Source organism: Callithrix jacchus, chromosome 2 (assembly GCF_049354715.1).
Source record: "Callithrix jacchus isolate 240 chromosome 2, calJac240_pri, whole genome shotgun sequence".
NCBI lineage: Eukaryota > Metazoa > Chordata > Mammalia > Primates > Cebidae > Callithrix > Callithrix jacchus.
Window position 1 is genome coordinate 107973391 of NC_133503.1, and position 12529 is coordinate 107985919.

At 36.3% G+C, this 12529-nt stretch overlaps 1 protein-coding gene across 2 annotated transcripts in view; it reads left to right on the forward strand.

Moving 5' to 3' along the window:
- Positions 1-12529, forward strand: part of SLCO6A1 (solute carrier organic anion transporter family member 6A1) — a 144001-nt gene that overhangs the window by 119034 nt on the left and 12438 nt on the right. For both annotated transcript variants that reach the window (XM_035291167.3, XM_078365866.1), the window contains exons 11-12: positions 2499-2563; positions 5105-5242. In XM_035291167.3, the coding sequence (XP_035147058.2) occupies positions 2499-2563; positions 5105-5242 (203 nt within the window). The remainder of the gene's footprint in view (positions 1-2498; positions 2564-5104; positions 5243-12529) is intronic.

Genomic DNA, 12529 nt, shown 5'->3' on the forward strand with positions numbered 1-12529 from the left:
TGTAGAAAAACACAATGAGAAAATTACATGATAGTCTAACTTATTCTGGGGATTCAGGGAGGGTATTCCTGAAGAAATTACATTTGAACCAAACCCTGAAATATGAGAGATAAGTACTTCACGCAGTGGGAACAACAGATGCAAAATGCCTGGTGGGAGAAGTAGCTTTATAAGAGTGTTCTATTATAGAATGCGGTAAGCAAGGAGGGTGATGGGGCAAAAGTTTGGAGGTGGCAGGAAATAACACTGATTAGATCAGGCTGACCATTTCAAATTTTCTTTGCAATGCTAGATTAAATTCTAAGAACAATGGGAAGACATTGAAGGATCCTAGTGTGAAGCAGTAGAATAATCAGAATGTCATCTTAAAAAATCACTTTAGTTCTTAGGTGAAGAATGTACGGAAGGGATAAGGATGGTTGTCAAAAGATAAATTGTTTCATTTATTTCATGAAGCTATAGGCTTGAAATTCGGCAGTGGTATTAGAGATAATGAAAATCAAAAGGGAGACATGAAAAAGAATTTAATGGCAGTATCGGATCTACTGATTAGCTGTGGTATATGAGAAAAAAAAGATCTTTTCAAAAATGCCTTTTTACAACATTTGGGCTTGAGAAGTGCCTAAATGAAGATTCCATTTTATTTTTATTATTTTTTTTTAACGCAGTTCTAAGAGAAGAACAGATTTTGTGCAAGACAGCAACTTACATTTAGAATCCATGTTCATAAGAAAAATATGGACTAAAAATATAAATTTAGAGGCCATACAAAAGACGATGAAAACTTCCTTTTACATTTTGGGAGAGTATTGACAATATTTTTTGTTTATTTCACGAAATTCTTAAATGATTCTTTTATAAATTAAATTTTAATTTTTAAATGCTAGTTTTTATTGTTAAAGCACTATAGTTTTTCATTAAAATCTTAATTTTGCATACATATCTCTTAGTTATTTTTGTGCTATTCACTTAACTGATTTTGGAAAAACCTGGAAATTATTAATCTTTCATCTTGTTTTCTATATTAGTTAGAAAGAGGGTTGCAGTCAAATTGAAGATACATAAATACTGCTTCCTTATGAATAATGGTCAGATATATATGTGCTTCAGATAGTTCCAATATCATATGACATATAAAAACTACTTATGCCAAATAAAGGAGAACACTGTATTATAGTTAGGCAGCATTTCCACTTTATATCAAAAACTATACTAAAGTGTGATTAGAAAACATGACACTTTTTTAACTCTCATAGCGAATCTGCTCATAATAAAAGTATAAATTATTTTTTATTTAAAAATTTAGTTATTTGAGAATTGGTTAATTTGTTTTTATTTTTCTAATAGTAAATATATGGGGAAGGAATATATTTTTACTAGGTTGATATGGGTAGAATTCTCACTTTTTGCAAAATATTAAAAAATACTGTGTATATGCTATATTTTTATAAATGGATTATTTGGATGAAATATTGGTCATAATACAGTTTATTCTCCAAGTTTAAAGGCAAAGAAACAAAGAGTAAGCACTGAGTTTATTTTAAATGCCCACTCATAATATAGTACTTATTATTTAACTTCCTAAAATGTTTAAGAATTATTTTTAACTGTATTTTTATTTTCCAACTCCTAATATGTACTGTTGTACATTTTTTTCTTTTGTAAATAAATATTTGGTTTGATCAGTAGGAAATACTTCAATCTTCATTCTTTGTATTTGGAAAAGCTATTTTTCATTTATTTTAGCTTTTAAATAGTGAGTGTAGTAGTCACAGGTCAAACATGAAAGAGGTAGCACCTTCAAATTAGAACAATTTTAGTAAGGTTGAATAAAGTGACTATTTAAAATATAGGTAAGAGGTAAGGAATTCCAAAAAATAGTGCTTTATCTCTGGTATCCTTCCACTCCAGGCCCGAAGGGAAACAAAGGCTGGAAAGGAAAAAGGGGTTCTGTAGGGAGGACTCTTTCGCCCATCGGACACAATCAGCCTGGGTAACTGCCGGGAGAGAGCCTTGGAATACAGATCTCGACCTCACTTTCCTCTCACTTAGAAGTGTCCCAATCAGTAGCCAGAATACAGGAGAGCCCATTGATATAGTCCATTTACCTCAGCCTCCCAGGGTAGAAAGGTAGAAAAATGTGGAGGATGAATCTCACAGGTGAAAAAAAAAATTCTAAAATAATAGGTGTACATGACAGAATGAAAAACGATAAGTATAAAATCTAGTACTCTTTCCAGCAAAGGAAAGGGAGCAGGGGCAGAGGGTTTGGGCCATAAAAACCTCCCTCTTTTGGAAGATCAAGGACCTTTGGAATTGGATGGCAAGGGGCAGGATATGGAGAAAGGGGGAGTTGCAGTCCTTTAACAGGCCAGCTTAAACTCCGTCAACTGGCTCAAGATTCTTAGTACAATTGATGCACCAGAAAAAAATATACAGCATAAATTCTTTGCTAATAAAAGTGATGTACTGACTATATTATTACTATTTAATTTTAGGGTTGTACCTGAAACACTGCGTTCTCTGGCCTTGGGTGTAAGCTATGTGATTTTCAGAATATTTGGTATGTATTTTTGGCCAACTTTTATTACATCAGATCGGTTTTTTTTTATTTGTATATGTGTCTACATGTATATTTAGTATTACAAGTAAATAATGGTAAATGACACAAAGCAAGTGAAAGGGTGGACTGCTTTGCAGAATTAGGTGACAATGTAAAGAGGAAATACCTAATGCAAAACATCCTAGTTCTCAAATTATCAAATAAAATATGCATATTATATTTGATCAGAAGAGACAACAAATTTAATTTGAAATATATTAATCATCTCAGATGTGTGGTTTGGTAAGCTCATAGAAAACTCTTGTAATACTTTACGTTGTTTGCATGTTTCGGAAGTCACTAACCTAGACTAGGGATTTAAAAAATTTTCATCACCAACGACACTAAATCTAATGTTTTCAAAGAAAACATTTGTTTCTAAGAACAAATAAATGTTTCTTATTTGTTTCTAAGAATATGTTTGTTCTTACTTGTTTCTAAGAACAAATAAATGTTTGTTCTTATTTGTTTCTGAGAACAAATAAATGTTGGGGGGTAATGTGCTATTTTCTTTGACTTCCTTAAATAGCAAAAACTAGATTTCAAATGCCCATTATGACCATTTTAGAACCTCTGATTGACTAAGTTCATGGATTGAAGACTGAAAGACATATAATAAAAAAATGTAGAAAAATCTAAGTGTGGCTCTGATAGGGATCAGAGACATCATTTTATAGCTAGATCTACATGTTTAAAATTAGCTTTTTTAACTGGGAAAAATTAGAGAATATTTTTGTTTTGGACAATGATTCACTAGATCAGATATTTGTAATGGAAGAGGTAGCATAGGAAATAGTCAGCACATAGGAAGTTTCTTGCATCAGAAGGGGAGCCAGTGAGGCTGATGTATTTTTGAATGGAAGAGAGTAAATTAAGATGATATTAAATATTGTAGACATAAACGGTCTATAGATAGTTCAGGGTTTTTCTACCAGATAATTTTAAGCAGATGATAGATATTATTTGATTTACATTTAAAAGATAACACTGGCTAGGCACAGTGCTTACATTTGTGATCCCAGCACTTTGGGATGCTGAGGAGGGAGGATTCCTTGAGGCCAGAAGTTGGAGACCAGCTTTGGCAATAAAATAAGACTCTCTCTAATAATGATAATAATAATTTTAAAAATAAAAAAGTTAAAGGTAACTCTGCTGATAGAGGAAAAGATACAGAAAATAAATGTGGAGGAAAAGAAAAGGAAGGCTTTTGCTGAAGTCTAAAAATTACATTAGGCTGGGTGTGGTGGCTCACTCTTGTAACCCCAGCACTTTGGGAGGCTGAGGCTGGTGGATCACCTGAGGTCAGGAGTTTGAGACCAGCCTGGCCAACATGGTAAAACCCCATCTCTACTAAAATAGAAAAATTAGCTGGGCATGGAGGCAGGCATCTGTAATCCTGGCCACTTGGGAGGCTGAGGCATGAGAATATCTTGAACCTGGTAGACAGGTTGCAGTGAGCGGAGATCATACCACTACACTCCAGCCTGAATGACAGAGCAAGACTTTGTCTCAAAAGAAAAAAAAAAAAAAGAATTAAAGTGGATTTAGGGTTTGTAGTAGAGATAGAGTAAAAACAGTATATCCAAAATATCTTTGGAATTAGTGTTACAAAGATGTATGATGGATTGGGAAAAGATGGTAAAAAATAGAAAAAATGAATAGTTGTCTATTTTTTTTAACCTTGAGCAATTATAAAAAAGAGTGCTATCACTCACCAAAAGGAGTGAATCTAGATAATGCGGATTGGCAAGAATCAAGAGTTGTTTAGGCAAGAAGGTTCTGATACTTGCTTAAGAAAGATGATCAATCATCAGAGATTTTAGTTCTGAGAATTTGAATCTGGTGTGTTTGGGGCAACTGTGTGTGTCTGTGTGTGTGACTTTTCACTTACTTTTGGCTGAAAGTAACATTGTTGCTGTGGAGATTTTGTCTGAGACTATGTAGAGGTTTCCCTCAGGCAGCACAGCTGGTCCTCTGGATTTGAGGTCATCTGAATCTGGGGCTACTATAAACACACCAGTGTATTTGCATTTTCAGTTATTTTTCTCAATGTCCTGATAAAAACAGATATATATTTGCAAACTCATTTTTTCAGTAGTTGAAAATGTCACAGTTAGAGATCTTTGATTACATGCTAACTTCACAAAATCAGTATTTGGTAACTCTGTTTTAAGTACTTTCTCCTAAGTTTTTCACACAAAAGTAAAAAAAAATTGAAATGTCATCTAAATAATGAAATGTACAACATTCTAAACAGATGCAAAACTACCAATTGTTTCATACCTATAGGGATATGGATTTTTTCTGAATACTCACATTGTTTCCAATGATTAACAATTCTATCTACAAATAAATTTTACGTAATTTAAGTGATATGTTTTGAATGATGATTCATCATTCATATATATTATGTATGTGTGCATTACATGTTTAAGAGAAAATAATTTTAATCCTGACCTACAGTGTTTTCATAAAGAATTTTAATCATTGCATTTCTCATAGCGACTATTCCTGGACCATTACTCTTTAAAACATCAAGAGAAAGTTCTTGTATTTTTCGAGACACTAATAAATGTGGACGCACAGGGCAATGTTGGATATATAACCCGACAAAAATGGCTTACCTACTGGTAGGAATATGTAAGTGATACATATTAAGGAAATGCAGAGAAATAAAATTATTTTTAAGACTTATGGTTGTTTATAGTAAGGTAGAATTATAATAAACTGTGAATGAAGTAAGTACTTTGATGAGTAAAGGAGGCTTAGCCTGCACAACAGAGTGAGACCGCATCTCTACAAATAAACTTTTAAAAAATTAAAAAATATATAAGCATATTGTCACATGCTATTCAGAGGTGAGAGGCTCTCTTGAGCTTGCAAGGTCGAGGCTACAGTGAGTCATTATTGTGCCAGCCTGAATGACAGAGTGAGACTCTCTCAAAAACAAAAAATTAAAAAAGGAGGATTATCTAGTTATATAGTAAATATTTTAGAAACTAAGTGCCATAGAATTTAGGTGTTTGAGTCAGTGCATTAAATACATAATCTTTTCCAAATAAGGAATGATAATAAGCAGAATTTTAGTTTTAGGAAATAATTTTGCCCATGTACAAACAAATCTCTTGACATTGTAACCCTTTCTACCTCCACAGTAAAAGGTTGGATAAGTTTGAACAAAATTTTTGCATCATTGGAGAACATCATGCTACTCTTATTTCAGTTAAATCCACACTTTGTATTTTCTTTTTTGTTCAATGATATAGCAATGCCTAGAACACAGTAGTCATTCAGTATTTGCTGAATACATAAAAGGTATAGGGAATCAAGATGCCATGGTGGTATGAGATGTGGTCAAAGTGTTGGGAAAGTCTAGACATGTTTTTATTACTTAAGAAAACTTATCAAATCTTCCTGAATCACAATTTATTCATCTGTTATGTGAGGATATTGTACTGCATAATTTCTGCAGTCTTAATCAGAGTGAACATTAAATGATTGTATTGTATAAATACGCTTTGTGTTATAAATACTTTAAAGTGTTTACATGTATTGTGGTTTCACTGAGTAGATTCAATAATTCAAAAAAAACATAATGATAGTCTCTAATATTTAAGAGTAACAAATATTTATTTCATAAAAGTATAGAGCAATGCCTTCCAATTCTGAAGTCATTTATTCAGCAAGCTTCACCTACAATGAAAACTGAGTAAAAATTTAAAAAATCAAAGAGTAACATGACATTTGAGAAGTCAAAATTAACTTGTTGGAGGTAATTCAACAAAAATAGGAATTGTTTCTAAGGAAGTCTTAAAACTTTGCAGAGACTTTAAATTTTTATTTTAGATATAATTGTCACCTGGTTACCTGTTTCACAGTAGGTATTTGACAAAGTTGGTGAACTTAGAAGAAATTCCAGTAAAGTGCTATTGAAAGGAGATGTGAGTAATAAAGAACATAAATAATTATAAAATGGTCAGATGGAAAATCTATGCAAAGATAGAAAACTGCAATACTATGCATGTGTGGGAATTTAGTGTAAGCCAGTATATTTTTAAACATATTTAATTTGTTATATGACTCAGAATCGCTTGGTGTTCTTATTAAAAATATACATTCTGAGGCCCTGAATTAGAATTCCAGGGATTGGAAGACATTAGCAAGACTGAGGAATAGGAATTTTCAGCACTTATTTCTTCACAGAAACATTTATTTTACCATCCATATGTGAACATACCTTCGGAAGAGCTACAGAAATTACATTGAGAGAATACAGCACCTGGATGTAGCAGAGAAATAAGAAAAGACACATTGAGGAGGATAGGAGGTATAGTTATGCATGACCCGCATCACCCTTCCCCCAAGTCTGGCAGAATAGTGCAGAGTGATACCCTCCATGTGAAGGAATGAACTTTAAGCAAGAATCTGACTTTGCCATTGACTAGAAACCAAGTCTGCCTCAGTAAAATACAGCTCTAGGCTGATCCCCTTACAACCAGGCTCTAGTCAGAGACCTGTGGAGGAGTCTCCAGGCCTGCCTCAACTACAGGCTGACTCCCATAGCCCTGCACTTCAGGCTGGCACCCACAGACTATTCCCCCAGTCTGTGTTGCATAAGCCTGGCTCACAAGAACCTTAGCTTCAGACCAGTATCTGCAGCCCTAGGCACTGGGCTGGGTACTTGCAGCTTGAGGCACCAGGCTGATACTCACAGACCCAACTTCCAGACCAGCCCTAGCAGATACAGGTTTCAGGCCTGTCCCCTGTGTTTCCAGGATCCAGAGTGATCCCCCTAGCCCTAGGTTCCAATGGATATAGGGTCCAGGCTCACTCCAGTAGACTTTGATGCTGTCCTGTCCCCTGGAGACCCAGGCTTTAGAAACACCTCTGCAGATGCAGAAACAAGGCCCACCCCAATGATACTCAAGACTTGCCCCAGCACCATCTCAATCCCCATGAACTAAGGCTTGAGGTTGGCCCCCACAAACTCAGGATCTGGGACTGCCCTCATGGGCTCAGTCAAATGTTCATCTCAGTGGACCTTGGCACCAGGCTAGCCAAGGTGAACACAGGATCTAGGCCCATCTCAATGGATCTAGGCTTTAGGTCAGCTCCCATAGACCCATGTATCAAACCAGCCCATCTGCTGACCCAGGCACTGGGTCAGTCAAGTATGTAAAGACTGGAATAATTGCCTACTTCTTCAAAAGTACAGACTCCAATGCATGGGCACAGGATTAAAAATAATCAGGAAAACATGACACCACCAAAGGAACAAAACAAAACACGAGTAACTGACTCTAAAGAATGGAGACTCACCAGGTGTGGTGTTGTGTATCTGTAATTCCAGTTACTTGAGAGGCTTGGCAAAAGGCTGAGGCAGGAGGATCACTTGAGCCTAGGAATTCAAGATCAGCCTAGACAACACAGTCAGATGCCATTCAAAAAAAAAGAAACAAAAAGCAGGAGAGAAATGGAGGCTTATGAACTGCCTGACACATAATTCAAATCAGTTATCTTGAAGTTTAGTAAGCTACAAAAGTACACAGACAAGTATACAAAATCAGAAAAATAATACACAAACAAGATGAGAAATACAATAGATACAAGCCATAAAACAAAATTAATTCTAGAGCTAAATAACACAATAATTGAACTGAAAAATTTCATAGAGAACTTCAACAGCAATGTAGATCAAGCAGAAGAAAGAATCAAGGAGTTTGAAGGCAGGGCATTCAAAATTACCCAGTCAGAGGAGTAAATGATGTAAATATGAAGGAAAGCCTATTGGAATTATGAAACACCATGAAGCAAACCAATCTATGCATTGTGAGAGTCCCAGAAGGAACAAAGAAAGCAGTGGAAAGTCTATTTAAAGAAATAATGACAGAAAACTTCCCAAATCTGGAGAGAGAAATGAATATCCAGATCCATGGAGTGCTAGGACCACCAAATAGATAAGATGTAAGGAACTCTTCAATGAGACATTATAATCAAATTCTTGAAAGTCAAAGACAAGAAGATAATTTTGAAAGCAATAAGAAAATAGTAATTCATCACACATAAGGGAAACTCTATAAGATTATAAGCAGAAATTTTGCAGGCCAAAAGACAGTAGAATAATATATTTAATGTGCTGAAAGAAAGAAACTGCCAGATAGGAATATTACACCTGAGAAGTCCATCCATCAGAAATAAAGGTGAAGGATGACCCAGAAAAATAAAAACTGAGGGATTTCATCATCACTAGATCTGACTTGCAAGAAATGCTAGAGAGGATCTTAAGCCCTGATGCTCAGGCCTGCTCACCCCTGTGGAGTGTATCTAGTTTTTTTTGTCTGTTTAATAAAAAAGAGGAAGAAATGCTAAATGGAGTTCTTAAGGTTGAATTGAAATCTTGCTAACTAACCAAATGAAAACATGTAAAAGTATAAAACTCAGTAGTAAATATAAATACATGGTCAAATATATAGTCAAATTTAGAATACTCTAATACTAGAATGATGGTGATTAAATCATTTTAACTGTACTATGAAACTTAACAAAAATATTAAAAATATCTACAGCTACAGTAATATGTTACGTAACTGTGGGATGAAAAGAAGTAGGTTTTTTTGTTTTTTGAGATGGAGTTTCGCCCTTGTTACCCAGGCTGGAGTGCAATGGCGCGATCTTGGCTCACCGCCACCTCCGCCTCCTGGTTCAGGCAATTCTTCTGCCTCAGCCTCCTGAGTAGCTGGGATTACAGGCATGCACCACCATGCCCAGCTAATTTTTTGTATTTTAGTAGAGATGGGGTTCACCATGTTGACCAGGATGGTCTTGATCTCTTGACCTTGTGATCCACCCGCCTCAGCCTCCCAAAGTGCTGGGATTACAGGCTTGAGCCACCGTGCCCAGCCCAAGAAGTAGGTTTTCATATGCAATGGAAGTTAAGTGGTTATCAGCATAAAACAGTTATACCTCTAAAATACTTTATTTAAGACCTATGGTAAGTAGACATTGTGAAAAATAAGGTGTAAATGCTTAAAATATAAAAAAGTTAAAAAGATTTTAAAAAGAAGCATACCACTGCAAAAAAAGTCTTCACAAAGGAAGACTGCAAGGAAAAAAGAATGGAGCATAGGAAAACAAGAGTCAGAAAACAGAAAGCAATTAAAAAATGGCACTTGTGAGTCCTTAACTCTCAATAATTACTTTAAATGTAAATAGGTTACAATCTCTAATCAAATATTACAGACGGGCTGAATCTAATGTTACACCTCAAGGAACAAGGGTCAAAAAAGGACAAGCTATGCCCAAAGTCAGCAGAAAAAAGAAATAAAAATCAGAGCAAATGTCAATGAAATAGAGATTAGAAAAACAATAGAAAAAAACCAACAAAATTAGGCATTGGATTGTGGCTAAATAAAGGAAACTGACAAACCATTAGCTAGACTAAGAAAAACAGACAGAAAACTCAAATAAATAAAATTATAAATAAAAGGCAACAAATTGCAACTTATGCAACATAAATAAAAAGGATCATTGGACTATTATAAAAACTTGGACATCATATTGGATGAGCTAGATAATATGAACAAATTCCTATGAACATAAAACTTCACAAAGACATAATCATGAATAAGTAGAAAATCTGCTTAGACCAATAATGAGTTAGGAGTTGAATCAGCAATCAAAAATATCCCAACAAAGAAAAGCCCAGGAGCTGATGACTTCACTGGTTAATTCTGCGAAATATTTAAAGAAAAAAAATACTAACCTTTCTCAAAATTAAAAAAAAAAAATAGAAGAGGAAGAAACACTTCTAAATTCATTTCATGAGACCAGAATTACCCTGATATCAAAGTTAGATGAAAACACTCAGAGAAAATAAAATTATGGGCCAATATTCCTGATGAACACAGATGCCAAAATCCTCAAGAAAATACTAACAAATTGAATTCAACAATACATTTAAAAGGATCATATATTATGATTGAGAGGGATTTATTCCTGAGGTGCAATGACGGCTTAATATGTACAAATCAGTTAATGTGATATGCCATATTAAAAAAATAAAGGATAAAAATAATATAATAATTTCAATAGGTGAAGAAAAAATATTTGACAAAATGTAACATCATTTTGTGATTTTAAAAAATCCTTAAAAATACATATAGAGATGAGGGAGGACTCAAGATGCCGCAGTGAGAACAACCCAGGATTGAAGCTCTCGGTGAATGCACGGAGAGGGTGGGTCAGGGCCACATTTCCACACGGACCTTTGTTGCCCACAGAATGGGGAAATTCCAAGGTATAAAAGAGATGCGGGACAGCAGGCAGAGGTTTTGGCTGGTGCAGCCAGCAGCCGATGTGGCCAGCAGTGGCGTTACACAGCGCTCTGCACAAAGCGCTCTGGCCCGGGTGCCTTGTTGAACTGGCAATCTGAGACTTGAGAGGGCTGAACTTGAGACTGAATGGGACTTGGAAAGTGAGCCAGCCCAGGAGATTCCAGGAAAACAGCGTTTGGGTTAGCGCAGTGGGATAAACAAAATGGAGATTCCAAACGCTCCCAGTAGAGAGGTTCCCTTAGGGCACAGCTGAACTCAGTACGGTGCAGCTCCGTGGGGGAGGGGCGTCCACCATTACCAAGGAAATCTGCCCCTACTGAGGTACACGCCCATTGCTGACGTAGCCTGTTGTTGCCGAGGCAACCCACTACAACAGAGAGACTCCGCCACAGGGTGTGGCTTGTGGCAGCAGGGCAGAGACCGCAACAGAAGGGCAGAACCTGCAGCAACAGGGTGAACCTCACACCGGCAGGGCGGAGCCTCGGCAGGCACATAGTGACTAGTCTGCCTCCTAGCTGGGCAGGACAGCACAACAGACACTCACAAAGAAAGCCTGAACCCCCCTGAGACAGAGCATCTGAGAAAAAAAGGGTTTTTTAATGAGTTCTGTTGCAGCAGAATTAAATGTGGCAGCCTAACAGCCCTGAATGAACAACAGAGCTCACAGCTCAGCACTTGAGCTCCTATAAAGTACAGACTGTCTCCTCAAGCAGCTCCCTGACCCCTCTATATCCAGAAGACTGACATTTGGCAGGCATCATTCTGGGACAAAGATAGCAGAAAAAGAAACTGGTAGCATCCTTCACTGTTCTGCAGCTGCTATAGGTGCACCCCAGACAAGCAGGGCCTGGAGTGAACCTCAGCAGTCATACAGTGGAGGGGCTAGACTGGTAGAAAGAAAACCAAGTAACAGAAATACTTCATCATCAACAATCTGGGAGTCCACTCAGAGACCCAATCAAAAAGTCAGCAACTACACAGATGACAGGTGGATAAATCCACAAAAATAGGAAGAAACCAGCGCAAAAAAAAAGGAAAGAACCCGAAATCAGAACACCTCGCCTCCTAGAAAGGACCAAAAGTCCTCACCAGCAAGGGAACAAACCTGGACGGAGAATGACTGTGATGAAATGACGAAATTAGACTTCAGAAGGTGGATAATGAGAAACTTCTGTGAGCTAAAAGAACATGTTTTAAATCAATGCAAAGAAACTAAGAACCTTGAAAAAAGATTTGAAAAAAGATTCGAGGAAACGATAACAAGAACGGATACCTTAGAAAGGAATATGAATGAATTGAAGGAGCTGAAAAACACAATACGAGAACTTCGCGAAGCATGCACAAGTTTCAATAGCCAAATTGACCAAGCAGAAGAAAAAATATCAGAAGTCGAAGATCAACTCAATGAAATAAATTGAGAAACCAAAATCAGAGACGAAAGCGCAAAAAGGAATGAACAAAGTCTCCAAGAAATGTGGGATTATGTGAAGAGACCTAACCTACGTTTGATAGGTGTACCAAAATGTGACGAAGAGAATGAATCCAAGCTGGAAAATACTCTTCAGGACATTATCAAGGAAAATTTCCCCCACAT